This window comes from Lagopus leucura, unplaced genomic scaffold (assembly GCF_019238085.1).
Source record: "Lagopus leucura isolate 7727_CA_CO unplaced genomic scaffold, USGS_WTPT01 Super-Scaffold_100029, whole genome shotgun sequence".
NCBI classification, from domain to species: Eukaryota; Metazoa; Chordata; class Aves; order Galliformes; family Phasianidae; genus Lagopus; species Lagopus leucura.
The window spans coordinates 46,880-64,468 of record NW_024962280.1 but is presented as its reverse complement, the minus strand read 5'-3'; the positions used below and the strand labels follow the sequence as shown (position 1 = coordinate 64,468).

Below are 17,589 nucleotides of genomic sequence, written 5' to 3'. Positions count from 1 at the left end.
TCCGCACAAACATGCGCAAGAACTTCTTTACAGTGAGGTGACGGAGCGCTGGAACAGGCTGCCCAGGGAGGTCATGGAGTCTCCTTCTCTGGAGATGTTGAAGATCCACCTGGACACCTACTTGTGCGACCTGGTGCAGGGAACTGCTTTGGCAGGGGGTTGGACTCGATGATCTCTGGAGGTCCCTTCCAACCTCTACAATCCTGTGATTCTGTGAACTGCGTGGGTTGGGAAACATGACATGCTGCTAGTGCAGAGAGCAGCTGGAGTTTGTGAGTACCCAGTGCATCTAAGGTGGGCCAAGAACCATGCTTAGGAAAGTTGCATTGGCTGTAAGGTGCCTACATATGGTGAGGGACAGGAGCGAGAACCTCAGCTTCCAAGCACATCATGGCTTTGCCCTCATGATTTACGCTGTGCAATTGCTTCAAACTGGAGATGCTGTGTTCCATCTGAGATGGCCCACAGTATCCCCCAGGAAGGGGATGAGCAGTGCTTTCCTCAGTGCAGAAGTTTGGAAGACCATTGGGACAAGCTGTTTTGCTGAGGACACATTCCACATTCCACAGTGCTTAAACTGCTGATAAAGAAAAGCCCTAAAATTTAACACATAACAATGTGCAGTGCCTTTCGTGGAACTGAAGCCTAAGAGTACTTGCTGTAAAGGTAGCTGTCTGATATTGAAGCTGAATAAATGAATCTCTCTCTCTCTCTTTTTTTTTTTTTTGTTGGTATGATGGAGGAAAATACAGTGTCAGGAGGTTCAAATGACAACAGTTGAATTTGTTCCTATTACCCAATTCCATTCCAATTAGTAGCAGTTTTGTACAGAGCTGTTTCTCTCTGGACCTGTGTCCAGAGTTTTTAGACCTACATACCTCTGAGGAGAAAGGTACTGATAGAAGGAGGAGATAGAAGGAGAACCAAGTAATCCAGGTGGACTTGGCTGAGGATGGCTTTTACTTACTCTTTTGCCTTCTGTGTATCTTCTTCACTGAAAAATCCAGGTGACATAAGTCACTTTTCTTGGAGGTAGAGTGAGATTCTTGTTGTTTCTTGGAAATGTGATCACACGTGGCACACTTGACTTTAGGTAATTCGGTATAGTTTAATTTCTACACTCCTGATGTCTGGTGTAGGAATGCTTTACTCATTGTACTGAGCTTCCTGTAATCCCTTGATTGTGTGTAATAGTGGATAGCATTGCTTGAAAGGAAAGGAAGTTACTGAGTTAGGGTTGACTGGATGGAAACGTTCTGTCTGTCCCCATGAGAGAAAATGACTTTGAGAGTTACTGGGGACCATAACTCTGGGAGAAATATTTCTCAGAGTATACTTATCATCTTGTTCTTTGCCTTCTTGATTCTATAGTTTCAGCTGTTACCCACATGAGTGCAGATCCACTGATAAAGGGCCAGTTTTATAAAGCAGAGGCAGTAGATAGCTATGGCAAGTGATGTTACTACTCAGGCTCTACCCCTGGCTCACCATACAGGCTATTCGTCTTCGCATAACTTTGCCTGGTTCTGTCATTTGTACGCGCTGCTTAGATGAAAACAATTTTTGTATGTAAGATGACTGTATTGTGGTAATCCCTCAGCCAGCCTGGATTCTGAGTGTGGCTGTCCTGTCAGTCAACCAACCATTGACGTGCCAAAAATCTAAACATGTTTACGCTTGTGATGAGAGTTAAATTTCTGCCTAAGTGTTTATGGCACTGGAAATTTAACACCAGATTTACACTGATATAGTTCATATAATTGCACTTACAATATTTCTTAATTATTTTAATAATATGTGGGTCTAGAATAAGACTAGACTCACTGCGGTTCAAAGCTTTCCATTACAAACGTAGTTTGATTCCTGCACCCAGCTCTCATTCCTGCCCTTCCTTCTTGGCACTGCAGTTTGCTGTCCTTCAGAGATTTGCCACTGAAAAGTCACTAATCAGTTCTGGCTTTGTCAGTCATTCCTCTTCCCTGCAACTGGTTTATTTCTCCCATCTGCTCTCCGGTTTTCAATGAGCATAAACATTTTCACAGCTACCCAGTGACTTTTGTTAGGAACTTGTCTAACTAGAAAATACCTTTCTAGCCCCAGGCAATTTTTAGTTTGTTATGCAGCTACAGAAATGCGTTGGCCAGCCCAGTAAAAGGATAACGTGTGGGCAGGAGCAAGCAGCTGAGCGTGGAAGAGGTGGTAACAGTCAATACCCTGGTTTCATGAGGAAGCATGATGTCATTTGTATGGATACAGCTGTCTGTGGACCACACATACTCTAAGTGAGTGAAAAGGTTACGTTACTGCAGGGCTTCTTTTAGCTTGGATTATTCCTTGAGCTGAATTTGCAACTGAAGCTAAGATATCATGACTGCACTCTCAGATGACCCCATAGTGCTTGGACTTATGTGATACCGGGTCATCCAGAAGAAAAGATGTTGGAGTAGGTCCAGAGGAGGGCCACGAAGATGATCCAAGGGCTGGAGCACCTCCCCTTTGAGGACAGGCTGAGGGAGCTGAGGCTCTTCAGCCTGAAGAAGAGAAGGTTCCGGGGGGACGTTATAGCAGCCTTCCAGGACCTGAAGGGGGCCCACAGGAAAGATGGAGAGGGATTTCTTATAAGGGCAGGTAGCAACAGGAGACAGGAGGAAATGGCTTTAAACTGCAAGAGAGTAGTTTTAGACTAGATACCAGGAAGAAATTCTTTACTGTGAGGGTGCTGAGACACTGGAACAGGTTGCCCACAGAGGTTGTGGATGCCCCCTCCGTGGAATCATTCCAGGCCAGGCCGGATGAGGCTGTGAGAAACCCGGTCTAGTCAGCGGTGTCCCTGCCTACAGCAGGGAGTTGGAACTAGATGATCTTGAACATCCCTTCCAACACAAACCATTTCTATGATTCATTCTATGATTCTATGAAAAACTCAGTTCAGATCCGATGTAAGAACATGAATACTTCTGCCTAATGAAGCATGGTGAAATTTATCCTGGCCCAATGTCTGCGTACCTGCCTTGTTCCAATTGCAGAGTGACAGACAATACATGATTTGGCAGAAAGCTTGGAGAGCTTTCAGACTCTGAAATTATCAAGCCATTTCTTCATTTCATTCTCAGTGCACACTACCAAGAGTGCTTGCTGAACCATATTCTACAATGTCAGATGTGAACACAGAATAAAGATCAAGTTCTGAGGAGCAGAGAACTGTGTTGAGATTTCAGTTTTCATATGGTAAGAGCAATGAGTGAGAGATAAAAAGGAAGAAACAAATCTTAGTTCTTTGGCAAGAAAGATAATGTAGCTCTTCTGAGAAGTATTTTATTATCTAGGGTGCTGTTGTTAAAAAAGAGCTTTCTTAATGATGCTATCACCTCATCAGTGAAAGAATACTTGCAAAAATGTCAATGAATTTTTAAAGCACTATATGGCTACCACTTATCATTCAAACTGATTTCAGGCACCTTATTTGTTTTTTGCTGGAAATGAGAAGGTGGGGGAGGAAATGAAGAACTATTCACCCTGTGGTTCACAAAGGATATTGCATTTCTGAGAACTGATAGGTTTTGTTTAAAAGTTAAGCGGAGTTAATGTCAAAACTGTGCATGCAAGCAAATCAAAAGGAAGAATTCCTTCACTGCTTCACATCAGCAGGCAGATGTTTCCAGGAAAACAGGATTTCAGCATAGGTAATGGTTACTTGGGAAGACAAATGCCAACACACTGAATGTCCTCCTTTCCTCCTTCTTTCACCTCAGCCTTTCTTGCAGAGCACATCCTCATCTGGTATGGGATATCTCTTTGATCACCTGTGTCCCCCTGTGCTACCCCCTTAGACTTACGTGCCCCTCATGCCCCTCGCTGGGAGACAGAGTGAGAAGGGGAAACACCTTGACTGTGTGAGCACTGCTCAGCAGCAGCTAGACATCAGTGTGCTATCAACACTGTTTTCATCATCAATCCAAAATACAGCACCACGCAAGCTATTGTGAAGAAAACTAATTGTGTCACAACCTAAACCAGAACAGGAAAGCTGCTGCCTGCCAAGGAGCAGAACATCCTACTAGGTTTGCTTCTTACCTAGCACTGGAAGATCTCTCATCTCCATGTCATCAAAAGTGTGCATCTCTGTCATAGGGGTGGAAAACACAAACAGACATCATTATCTGTGCCAACAAATATTTTTACAATAATTAATTTAGATCTGACAATAAAGAAAATGTTAAGAAATCACTTGGCTACTCTACTGCATAACACAGGCACACATTTGTAGAGTTTTCAATTAGAAAGTTTGCATATCATTTGCTGCATATCAATGGGATGCTGGGATCATAGAATCATAGAATTATTTGAGTTAGAAGGGACCTTATAGACCAGCTAGTTCCAACCCCCTGCCGTGGGCAAGGATACCTTCCACTAGATCAGGTTGCTCAATAGATAATCATGAATACCTGTTATATTATAAGTATTCGAGTTTTACACACCTATAAAATATTACAGGATATTTATTAAGCAATTACTAGCAGCAGTCTTGTCAAGTAGATTAGTTATCTCAGTCATTAGAAGTACAGTAATTCAAATAATGCCTTATTCGCTGTGGATGAGCAACATACGTCCTGGGCTCTCTCTTCTCTTAAAGTACAATTATACATAATCAGCCGTGATTTCTTTTCTTTCCCACAGTTATGAATCACCAGCACCAAATAACAGGCAGCTCATCCATCTCACAGCAAAGCTGTCCTTCCCAGACTCCGCAGCCAGGCCTGCTGAACGTGCCCAGTGCGCTGACTGCGCAGCAGCAGCAGCAGCAGAAGTTGAGGCTCCAGCGAATCCAAATGGAGAGGGAACGAATTAGGATGCGCCAAGAGGAACTAATGCGGCAGGTAACGTTGAGGATACACTTCTGTTTTGCTCAAGAACTTTCCTTTTACCAGGTACAAGTGGTAGCATTGCTGCTTTATGTCACGATTAACTATTGCTTTAGGTGAGGATAACAAAAAATGAGGATGGGAATGTAAATGGAGTCTTTGTGAAAAGAGAAAACATTTCATTTTTTCACTGTAATGAGAATATTTGTATAAACAATTTATAATGATGTATTTGCATCATATTTGCATTTTTCACTTTTGCCTCCTTCCTCTAAGCATACAAGAATTTAAAGAAACGATGTTTTACAAAATTAAGAAAAAATATTTACAATTCTTGCAGCTGTACAAAAAAAGCAAACAAATCATTAAAACGATGTCCTTTTAGAAATCCTGAAGTAACACTTACCTGTCTTTACATGTGATTATTCCCATCATCTTTGCTATAGGGGAACATTCTCATAGTTACAAATATGCCCTTGCTGAACAGTGGTGAAAGGCAGATACAAGTCTGCTAATGTCTCTGACATTTTTTACTGACTCACATCATGAATTTGACTTTTATGGTTCAAGTTTGAGTGTGAAAACTGTGCAGATGCTGTCTTGTTTCCATGCTCAATTTCCACTACCCGTAATTTGTGGGAATTACATTGTGCTACATCGTCTGTGCATGTAGAATGACTGTGTTCAGTGTGCTGTTCTCTCGCTTGATTGGTAATCTTAAGCCTTGTATATACCTTTGCCTTTATTGTCCGGAACTGAGGACATAGTAGAGAACATAATAGAAATGGAAGAAAGTGGGCACATCTGGTGTGAGTTTCATCATATTGTTATCATGCTAATAACATGTTCCTTTACTTTTACTTTCTTTGGCCCTGTTCTTGCTCAGGACAACAGCAAATTAAGCATCAAAACAGTCGAGCCATTGACACAAGGGCTGGTATCCCTGCCTGCTTACCGTGTGTTTTTTGTTGAAACTGATACATGCTCAGCAGTGCAGCGTGTGGTGCTTATTCAAGACTTCAACTTTACTGTGCTTACGGTTTTTCTTTGAGCTACGCGTTATGTAAAGCAGGACAGTATCACTTCATACTACTAAAATTTTCAGAACTGATTTAGCTTTTAATGACATACTCACCACTTACAGATAGCAAGATGTAAAATCTATCCTTTTCAGCAGAATTCTGTGCCTTTCCTGCCATCAGCCTGAGCAGGAGCTCAGAAGGACGTGGCAAATCCCTCTGGGGTCAGATCCTTTGCTGTTGCTTTTGCTTTTTAAGTATAACCTAAGGGAAAAACTGAGTAAAATGTGCACGCTGCTGCTAGGTGGCTGCAAGGAGGTGCAGAGAACTTGAACAAGACTGGAGGAATTCTTTTTGCAGATCACAAACCCACTTTCCACCAGGCAGCAGCTGCTGGCTTCCCCGCAGCCATTCCTGGCTGCAGCTGCTCGGGTGGAGCAGCACTCCCAGCCTGGAGGAGCATGCAGTGCTGGAGGCACTCTGCTCAGGGAATTTGTTTATCACGTTGGTTGGTAATACCACCAGCGCAGCAGATTGAGTCCTTGCAGGAAGTGCTGTGCATTTCAGAACACTAGAATGGCTCAGCTCCCATTTAATTGTTTTCTTACTCAGTTTTTTCGTTCCAAAAAAAGCTGTCTTTCTCACTGATATTTTTTTTTTTTTTTTTTTCCCCAGCTTTCTAGCTGGAAAAGGGAGAATGTGCTTACTGCTCAGGAGGCTTCCTGGAAGTAGAAGTCATTAGAGCAGTGTCAGTTAGAAATCTTGAAAGGGTCATAGAATCATAGAATGGCCTGGATTGAAAAGGACCCCAATGATCATCTAGTTTCAACCCCCTGCTGTGTGCAGGGTCACCAACCAGCAGACCAGGCTGCCCAGAGCCACATCCAGCCTGGCCTTGAATGCCTGCAGGGATGGGGCATCCACAGCCTCCTTGGGCAACCTGTTCCAGTGTCTCACCACCCTCTGGGTGAAAAACTTCCTCCTAATATCCAACCTAAACCTCCCCTGTCTCAGTTAAGCCATACTGGAAAGACATCCTAGCACCCTTCTCTGCATCTTCTGCCTTGTTTGGACAGGGAGTCACAGAAAGGTCAGATGTTGCCTTCTGATCTCTGATCCTCTTCCATAAGTGTGGGTGTGGAAGGGTACAGGGGCTCAAAAACAGCTGTAGAGGGAATGATACGTGGGGATGCAGATGAGGATTTGTCAGTGTTTTGTTCTTGAAGAGTTGCTGCTTACTGACATGCTACATCCTGAACAGGAAAATGTCCTGCTGCATTCTTTCCACTGCACCGGTTGGTGCGGTCGGACCCATTGGTGGCACAGGAAATGTCTAGCTATTGCACCGTCTGCCCTGAGAATGAGGGCTGGCAGAAAAGGAGCTGAAGTGGCTAGCAATGTAAACTCCCTTCAGACACCATCATGCCCCAGCTTGAAATGACTGTCTGGCTACTGATCATGGAGCTCAGTTCAGTTCTGCCAGGAAGGATTCCAGGAAATGTGACAATGAATTTATAGACTTAGTTGGCACACAGCTTAAAAGGAGCTTACATCCGAGCTGTGTTCAGAGACACTGAATAATTCAATATACTGCAATCCTTTGAAGCTTTTAAAGATTTTGCAAATCATCATTGTCAGAGCCCTCTGACATGCCTTAATGTTGTCAGTACACTGAGGGGTGGGGTTTGCTTGTTTTTGTTGTTGTTATTTATTTTGAAAATCACATTGAGGTTTTTAAACCTATGCTTTAGTGCCCTAGCACTTGGTCCTTTGTGAACTAAGTGCCAAGGATGGTCTCTGCTGACCAACAGGAGGCACTCCTGCATTTGGGAGCTAGGAGGTGATAAGAATGGCTAAGAGTACATTGTCACAGCTGCAACTGCAATATTGCCATTCTTAGTGCCACTGGAGGTACATTTTGCAGTGTACCTGGATTGTACGTGCAAGTGCATTTTGTCAGGAGCTGATGCTTCAGAAATCCCTACTGTACTTTGCTGTTTTGTTGGTTGTGTTGCTTTCCTCTGGGCAACCTGTGGCAGTGCTTCACTCCTCTTAGCATAAAGAACTTTTTCCTTATGTCCAGACTAAATCTTCCCTCTTTTAATTAAGATATAGTTACAGTATTCTGAAAGAGACAGATACTTGCATCTAGGTCTTCCTTGTTATTTTATTTTTTAGAAATGGCATTTGATTTTCAGAGGTGGCAGAAAAGTAGTAAGCAGCATTCTACATGTTGACAAACCAAGGGGAAAGACTTTTTTTTTCTTCTTCCCTTTGTTCTGATATTACCTTTATTAGAGGCAACTGTGTCCTGTGAGATGTGAATTCGCACTGCCCGACTATCAGAAACATGAACTTTGTTTCTGGATTGGTCTTCAGCAAAATAAATCTTAGTTAAATCTAATCTGCTTCATTTTGACTGTTTCACTTCCTTTACCTCTTGTAGTTTCTTCTTTCTGTCTGTCTTTTTCTTTCTCTCTGTCTTGCTAGTATTAGCCTTGCTTATATTGTTGCTTTTGCTATTTACTTGCTATATGTTAAAAAATATTTTCAGTATCTTCAAATATCTTCTATATAGACAGTTAAAAAAAGCAGGTCTGCCCATTTTCTCAGATGTTACTTTTTCACAGACTCCAGCCACTTTAATTATATATAAAATATCACCAAAGGTATTGTCATTTGAGAAACAAACTGATATACATAAGCTACCATACATAAGCTATTAAAAATCTTCACTCTTTTTATTCTTAGCATTTACTAAATAATTGCATGATCTAATGTAATTATTAATCAGTGACTATACTGATAATTTGATTATAAATGAAGCGTTATGATAATGGGCACCAATATTTGTTGGTTTCCAATGAATCGTGGTTGCATTATTCATGAAGAGACCAAATTAATCCTCCTCACTAACCGAATCAATTGCAAACATAGTAGAACATCCCACTCTAAGCTCAAAAATTGTTCGTCTTTTTTTACTGTAGGAGTTACAGATTCAGTGGAAAATGGTTTTCTACTGAATGAAGTATTTCCTTTTCTTACTTCCCAAAAATCCGTAATAATAATTAGGCTGAGTCAGCTAGGTTTACTGATACAGCTTTATTATTTTTAAGGTGCAAGGATGTTCATTTGGGACATCTGTGTGGAGCAAAACAGTATTTGTATTAGAGCTCTGTACCACTAGATGTCATGGTTGTCTCACGCAGATAAAATGAGATTTAACCATCACGAAGAGTTGAAACAAGTTTCTTCAGTCTCATTTGTAATCTTTAAGACAGTATGCAAGACACAGATCAAGAAGGCACTTATTATTAAGCAAAGAATTCATTATAAAAATTATTGGATCAAATTCTTCCCTGGTCTTTCTAACTTGTTAAATGCTTTTGGATGGCAAGTTAGATTCTTCTGCTTTGGTGTCTAGCAAAATGAGGATGCAAAATTACAGAAGTTACCCAACATTTTCTGGATGAACTCTGTGAATGAATCTACTGATGACACAGCAGCATTTGCCACAGGAGTCTGCTGTGCCAGGTTCTCCAGCAGCTCCACCAAGATGCTGATCTGGGCCACCGTTGGTGTCTGTGGAGGTTCATGGCACCGAAGGGGTGCCGGCTCCCCTTCCCAGATTTCAAACCAGAAATTTTAAAGATTGCACGTTAGATTGCAGTAGTAGCAACTAGATTACAAAGTAGAGTAGAGTAGAGCAGAGTAGAATAGTTCTGTTGGAATATACAAAGACCATCAGGTGTACATACCTGACCTCTTCAGGGCTGACCAAAAGTTAAAGCCTATTACTGTGGGTGTTAGCCAGATACCTCTTGAATGCTGATAGGCTTTCAGCATCAACCACCTTCCTTGGAAGCCTCTCTCACTGTGGGAGGCCTCCAGTAGATTCTGCAGCACAGGTGGGTGTGAAGGACAGTTGCTGTCTACAACATCACAGTTTTCTTCACACCAGTGTAAACAAATAATCATCACTTTTATGGTTTAGAATTACTTTCCTGAATAAAAATGTGGACAGATATAACATGTTTTCTTGTTATGAGACTGCAGTGGTGCTGAACTGTTGGAATAACTCTCCTTCCCTTATATTTCTTTGCCTTCTCAGGAAGCTGCATTGTGCAGGCAGCTTCCCATGGACTCTGAAAACATGACTGCAGTTCAGACAGCCATGAGCACAGCTGCCATGACCCAAGATATGAGATCTATTACAAACAATGGATCTGACCCTTTCTTGAACAGGCAAGTTCATGTTCTCTTCATTAGACAATTCACACTTTTAAAGCCATCTCTTTAAAGTAGTTTCCTAAACCATCTGCTTTTGTACATACTCTGAAGAGGGGTACAGTATAGGGGATGACCTGAAATCTTTCAGTTTACACTTCCTGAAGGAACTGCAGAAAAATCAAGCAAATGGTAGCAGGTGGTTTAAAGTGTACTGTATGTATGTGCATGTGGAATACTCTAAGTGCATAATGCAAGTATAAATAAATTGACTTCTTTTAGGTTATCACAGCTGTTTTTGTTTAGAGAGGTGTATGTACATGTGTATATTTCAAAATTAACGTGACCTCACTTCAGTCACTTTGAATTTGCAATCATGCACTGGAAGCCAGCAAAAGAAGGTGAGGCTTAATGACTCAGTATTTAATATCTAACCTCTTGCACTGTCTTTTCAAACGATACGATCAGGGACAATGTCTAACAGAACACCATTACTGAGCCTTTTTCATGTTTCAATTTACAGTGGGCCATACCATTCCAGGGAACAGAGTACAGACAGTGGCTTGGGATTAGGATGCTACAGTATACCAACGACACCTGAAGATTTCCTCAGCAACGTAGATGAGATGGATACAGGTAGAATGCCCTGAGTTAGCTTAAAGTATAATTGTATTAATGGCATCTTGTTCTATCTAGTGCTGTTTTATAATTGCATAGTGGGGGGTTTTTTAGGTGACATTGTAGAGGATAGAAGTGCTTACAGGAAATGGGGGAGCTAATTTTTGTATCAGTTGTGTTGTTCTAGATTACCCATAAGGTTTGGGATTTCAAATATTCTTCTTTAATTTTTCTAGGGGAGACGGTAGCACAGACAGCAATGAACATAAATGCACAACAAGCGCGTTTCCCTGATTTCCTCGACTGTCTTCCAGGAACAAACGTTGATCTTGGGACTTTGGAGTCAGAAGACTTAATCCCTATTCTCAATGATGTGGAATCAGTACTCAGCAAAAATGAGCCCTTCCTTACATGGCTCTAATCACCCATTCTCTAATGCTGATTCAGTGTGAAATGCAATTCAGCATTTATTTTTCCTCTTTAGATAGAGGCAAAATATCTGAAAATTCTGAGAGGTCACTGCCTCAGTGACTTTTGGTATGTCATCTTTATGGTTGGTTTAATCTCTGCCTGGATTTGACTGACACTAACTTAAATATAAAATGCATATAGAAATATACATGTATAAATATATATTTCTTCCTCTTTCAGAAAATATACACTACGCATTTTCCTTTCCAGATCAGGCAGAAATGTTTCATTCTAGGATAGAAACTGAATGATGTTTGTGCATGCTTGTGATGATCTTCTAGGTATTGATTAACGTCACAAACCCTTAATGAATCACAGAGGCTAACTCCTAGGTCACTTGGTTCACAGAAGCTGCACAGCATCAGACCATGCAAGCAGATTTATTGCTGCGTTTATGACAGTGGTATCAGAGGTTTTGTTATCAACTTACTTAAGCTTTAAAAATCTTATTTTTAATTATTATTAGGAAAACTGTACTGTATGGAATATAGATTAAAACTGATCCATATCAGCCATGATAATTTTCATATATCTGTAAAGGCACAAGGAGTACTATTGCCATTTCCTTTTTCTTTTTTTTTTTTTCCCCAATATATTACTGTATAGTTTCCAGATAATAACTATGCTTAATTTTTGAAAGTACCAGTATTGTTTAGCAAGTTTCACACTGCTACAGTGTTGTAAAACAATCCAACTGGTACTAACTGCTGCCTTTTAAAATAAAACAATGTACTACAAACCAGCAATTTTTTAGTAGATCTTAGATTTTGATGTTTATTATATTAAGCATTACAATTTTGTAATTTAACACATGAACAAACATTTTTTCCTATATACTAATACGTGGCAATTAAATGCAAAAATGTGCTGTTGAGGTCAGGACAGAAAAACGTGTCACAACCTGGTAATATCATATGTAGTGTGAAAAAAATGCTTGTAGTACTGTTTTTAGTAATGTTTTTAACTGACAATGTCAAACTGTACATGTAGTTCTATACATGAAAAAAAGATGTTATCTTTATCAGTGCAAAACTAAGCAGTGTTGTTACTGGTCTGGTAAGGCTGCACCATTCTTAAGTCTGTCACTTACTGTAATCAGTGTACAGAACACACAGCATAATGTTTTTGCACTCCTACATATTGTATTCCCTACAAATGCTTCTTTTTCAGAGGTTTGGGACTGAATAGGCATCAAGGATGTTAAGCATACACTCCCCCAAAATGCAAATGAAGTCCTAAAATTCTTAAATAGTTTGAAATTATATTATTTATGATCTATGAATTTATGCCTTTAATATTGAAAAATATGTATTTTTATGAAAGGCACTAAAACTTTTCTCTGAGCTTAATCCAGGCTATGCAGAGAGAGGAGGAGGTATGGCACTCAGTGTAAGTGGCTGTTGTTCAGTTTAATGATAAAGATCTTACCAATGCGCTGTAATATTGATCACTGAGACTTTTTCCATCTGGTTGCATGAATGTAGGTGTAAAGGTCAGAGATTAAGTTACGGGAACATGAGAAGGTTTGGAAGTCAAATGATTATGTGACAAAATTTGATCCTTAGTGGGAAGGGTCACTGCAGACTGGGATGTACAGAAGGTGAGTCACTGGTGTTCAGCAGAAGGCGTGGTGGAAGAACTGATGCAGTAAACTGCCCTGTGAATGACACGCAGCTGGTGTGCAGTGTATGAAAGGTGGAAACTGAAATGCACACACCAAAAGTTGGAACAGGAGAGGGAAGGCAAAGACCTACAGTCATGAAGTTGTACTACAGAGGGAAAAGCAGCTCTTTTTGTACTTTCTCTTTTTAATATAAAGCGAGATGTGACAGCAGAATTGTGTCTGCACAGAGTGTAATTACTGAATTGTCACTACGTTTCTTTTATTTTTGGGGAGGGAGGGGAGAGATATTTTCTGTTTATTTGTTTCTTTTTGGTTTTGCTTTGTTTTTAATGTTAGCTTGCATGTCCAGGTAAGAGAAACTCCTTTTCAACAAACAAGGGACCGGGCAGGGCCAAGCAGCGTTACTGTAATTATGAATAATCTCTTTTAAGGATCTCTTCAGGGTGTCAGCCTCAACGACAGATGGATGTCCTCAGGCTTCGTTCTGTAGTGACACACCTGATGGCATGGTAAAGAAACGGGAGATTTTTGGCACCTGACTGTAGTGCTGACTTGTAGGCCACTTTCCAGTGCTGCATTATGGCCTGACAGACTGCAGTGCTGGAGGAAGTGGCGGTGGCTGCAGAGCTGTGTTCTCATGGGATTCCCTTGCTGTGGCACATCGTTCGGTCACGTTTAGAAAATACAGTTTGTCCATCTGCCGGTACCGGCGTCAGTTTGGGTCGTAGTGCATCACATTCCAAGCAGGTCCAGTGTTCGGCTGATGCAGAGTAGGCAGCCGGTGCTGTTTGGCTGCACTGGTTTTCATCAGCTGGAGGTGGCAGCTCTTGCAATGAGAACTGATACCATTTTCTGGTGCAGTCTGATGTTATGCAGAATTAGCTTAAGAGCAGCTTGCTCTGTCAGCTGTGTTTCGGGTGGTTGTGTGTCAAGGTTCAAAGGAGTTAAAAAGGCAAAAAATCTGAAACTACGTTTCCATATTACTTCCTATTGGTAAAATCACAGTTGGAACAGAGAGGTGCTATTACCTGAAACACTGCTGTCAGCGTAAAGCCATGACCAAAATCTTAGGTCAGATCTTTACTCAGTTGTGAATCAAATCATAGTTAAGGTAGAAGTGATGGTTTACATTGTCAGCTTTTCTTCCTAGTAATGGAAATTACAGCTTGTGCCATGGGATTACTGCCAGGACATCATGGGCAGGGGGGAGGGGGGCGGGTTTGCCTGTTTGAAAATGAATGTTTTGGAGTGGAAAGAGAGGATTAAAATGTCTGTTTTAAGCAGAAAAATAGGGATGTTCAGGTAAACTTGTTTTCTATTATACAGCATCCCTGTACGTGCTAACACTTTAACTTTTTTATTTACTTCTATATATTACTTATATGACGTGAGCATTTGGTTTTGATTTAGAGTATGTTGCAGCAAACCATGTGTATCAGAAGCACACAGATCAGCCTGTTATATCAAGGCTTTGATTCTGTGCTTTTTAAGATGTTTTTCTCTGATCTCGTACATGAAAAAACACATACATTAAGTGGAACGTTTTGGATGCATATTTGTTGTTCTTTTGTTTATTTATTTTTTTCCCCCTTTGGAGGGTTTTGCTCTGTGCTTCCCAGCGACCCATGCTTGGAATAAAGGTAAAAGTCTGTTCTGTGGAAAAGGCATGCACTTTTAATTCAGCGATTGGCTCCATGCAAAATAAAAGCATTTTACGTTTACACCTCAGTTCATTATGAGTTGTTTTGGGCATCAGCGATCATTACAGTTTCGCTTCTAACGCTTCCAGTGCTCCCAGGGCCGCTTTGCTGCTCGGTCACTCAGCGGCGCAAGCCGTTACAGCGCGGCTCACAGCTGCTCCTGATCAGCAGCGGCAGCACTGCGTGCTCTGCTCTGAGCACCGAGGCGGTCCGTTGTTCTCAGTCTGATGCGGACCAAGGAGTTTCTCACATTCTGCACCAACGACGCAAGAAACCCAAACGTCCCGGGTTTGTCTTTGCTGTCGTAGCACATGGAGAATAATTCTGAAGACGTTCTAAACTCGTGTGCAGATGTTGAATGTTCAGAAATGTGGGAAATGAAAACCAATCAACTGCACTTGGCTTTTCCAATCTTAAAAGGCTGTTGCAGAAACTCTGACGCCACGAGTGCAAGACATTCCCCGTGGATCGGCGGCTGCTGTGCAGTAACGGCACGGGGGGAGCGCGACTGCTGCAGCGATCTGCCAAGAGGTGAACGGTGTAAAGTTTACGCTGCAAACATAGCAGAGCTTTGTGTTAGCACAGAGACTCCGTGAATGCCGCTGTAGCGAGCGGCGTGGCATCGCATTTCTCCTTACGCTTAGCAATGAGCTGCAGTCACGCGCGTGGAGAGGCGTGCAAATGTACCGTAACACCGGGCAGCGCTGCCGCGTTATGACCCCGTATGGAGAAGCGCGTTCACGGGGACGGCAACCACGGCCCTTTGGCCTTCGGCGGTCGCTCCGTTCCGCGCTGCCGGGTCGGTTCCGCCGCACGTCGGCACGCGGCGCTCTGCGGGCTCTGCGCGGCGCGGCGCTGCTGGCGGACGGCTGAAACCGATTTGAAAAGAACTTGTGGCACTGCGGCGCGCCGAGGAGCCGCGCGGCTCAGCAGGAAGCGTGCCGGCAGTCCGCCCTTCTCGGCCAACGCCGTAAAGCAGCGGTGCCTCCGTCGGGCCCCCCGTTTCCCCTGCCGGGCTCAGAAGGGCCGTTCGGGCCGCGCGGCGTTGCGGCTCGCGCCCGCTCACGCACGCGACGTTGCGGGGATGTGCGGGGTGGTTGCTCCCAAACCGCCGTTATCAGCGCATCGCCTCAGCCCAAATCTTCCTCGTGCTTTTTTTCTACTGTTCGTCCAAGCTTTCAGTTTCCACCGTCACCAATTCGCTGTGAGCGACGCGTCCCTTCCTCCCCCAGGTATCTTTTAACTCTTTGAAATGCGATCATTAAAAATGAACGCAATAGTCCGCAAAAACCGAGACTGCCTTCTCTACTTCCGCAAACCGCAGAGAGGCGCAGGGATTCCGCCGCGCAACCGCGCGCCCGAGCGGCGCCGCGCGCCCACACAAACGCCGACTTGGCAGCTGCGCGGCGTGCGCTGCCCCATCCCGAGCGCCGGGACGCCCCAGAGCTCCGAGCTCCCCGCGGAGATCGGGGGGGAAGCGCTCCGGAACCCGCGGCTGCTGCCTCCGCAGCTCGCGCTGCCAAAGGAGAAGGGAGGAAGAGGATAAATGAGGCGGGAGGAAGGCTCGAGGAGCCGTTCGCGGCTGAGAGACCCACAGGACGCTCCGCGCGGCGCAAAGCACGCGGCCCCCACCCTCCTCAGGAACGGGGCGGCCCGGAGGCGGCAGGTAGGAGGCGGCTGTGAGACGAGCGCAGGCGGGGGACGGAGGGAGGGGCGCGGCCGCGGTGGGAGGGCGCTCCGCTGCTTCCGTTGCTTCTGGCGTTCCCCGCGTTTCCCTCGTGTGCGGCCGCGCGGGGCCCGAGCGGCGCTGCGTCCCCACCGCCGGAGTTCCGATCCGCTCCGCTCTGCGGGGTCTCCGCGCCGCAGCCCCTGGCGCGGATTCCGCCGCCGTCGCCTCGTCGTGGTCCGTCGGTCTGTCGTCCGGTGGGACTGAGGGCGTGTGGTGAACACTCCCGATTAAAACCATGTTAGAGATCGTCCTTCGCACTCTGCTGATGCGAACGCTTTAAAATAAGCGCAAATGGCTTCAACCTTACGTGTGTTGTTTCCCAGATGTAGAAGCAGACTTTCCGCAGCGCTGCACTGAGGCGCCGATCCTGGCCAGGTGGTGCTGCCGCAGGGCTGCCGTGTCCTGCTGCTGCGGCCACAGTGTTCTGCAGCGCTCCGGTGTTGTCCGACCTGCGTCTAAACGCGGTCTCAAAGCACGCACACGCAGTCAGCACGTTGTGATCTGAGTCGTTAAATAACCTTTGTGTTTCTTTTTATGTAAACTCCCAGCTGAAGAAGTGCCTCCCAGTGTCAGGGCGGCTGTGCTCGTGGCATTCTGGTCAGCAGTCACTGAGCACGTAATGAAGTTTTAAACAACGCGTTCACGTTGAGATGTTACGAACAATCCCGATGTTTTCCTGTAAGCTCCCTGAATTTCTTTGCAAAGAGTCTCATGTTCAGCTGGAACTAAGCATGCTGTCTAAGGTGGTCAGGACTGCTGAGCTCTGCTTTACCTGCAGTCGTCTTTAGTTTTGGTTTCTGTCTTGCCTCAAATGCTAACGTTTAGGGGGCTTAGGAGCAGTGCTGCTGACACATCAGTGGAAATCCTTTGGAATTGTTTAGTACGCCCCAGGGCTGTATCACAAAATAAGATGTGTGTGCCTTATCTCAATACTGACTTACCAGCTGTTGTTAGGAAACCGCTGTCGGGCATCTTGGAATCATTGGCTCATGAAGCACCTGGTATTTTTGTTTAGGTGTTGTAGCTTCCTGATTTCTTATCCCAACTCCCCCACAGATTTACACGTTTGGTTTATTAATAAATCTGAGTCGTACACCATGTAGCTGTGCATCCATTTGTTGAATGCTGAAGAGAAACATTCCATATTCCCAAAGGCTTTATATAAATAAAACAAGACAAATGCAAGATGGGGTGCAGGACAGCTGCTAACCACAGATGAAAGAATAGATGTAAAATGGTTGTGTCAGTGGGTGGGGATATAAAGGGTGCTCTCAAATTCTGGACCAATGCAGGGTAACAGATGGGAGAGACAGCTGTTCCTGAAGAGCTCTTTCATCAT

General features: G+C 43.8%; 2 protein-coding genes across 2 annotated transcripts in view; both read left to right on the top strand.

Moving 5' to 3' along the window:
* Positions 1 to 14,549, top strand: part of WWTR1 (WW domain containing transcription regulator 1) — a 45,564-nt gene extending 31,015 nt beyond the window's left edge. Inside the window, exons 3-6 of the mRNA XM_042881176.1 lie at positions 4,678 to 4,877; positions 9,993 to 10,126; positions 10,632 to 10,744; positions 10,963 to 14,549. Coding sequence (XP_042737110.1) covers positions 4,678 to 4,877; positions 9,993 to 10,126; positions 10,632 to 10,744; positions 10,963 to 11,147 — 632 coding nt within the window. The 3' untranslated portion in view covers positions 11,148 to 14,549. The remainder of the gene's footprint in view (positions 1 to 4,677; positions 4,878 to 9,992; positions 10,127 to 10,631; positions 10,745 to 10,962) is intronic.
* A 1,438-nt stretch (positions 14,550 to 15,987) lies between these two features.
* LOC122185376 (transmembrane 4 L6 family member 18-like) overlaps positions 15,988 to 17,589 on the top strand; it is a 44,467-nt gene continuing 42,865 nt past the window's right edge. The window contains exon 1 of the mRNA XM_042881111.1: positions 15,988 to 16,187. Within this exon, the coding sequence (XP_042737045.1) occupies positions 16,068 to 16,187 (120 nt within the window). The 5' untranslated portion in view covers positions 15,988 to 16,067. The remainder of the gene's footprint in view (positions 16,188 to 17,589) is intronic.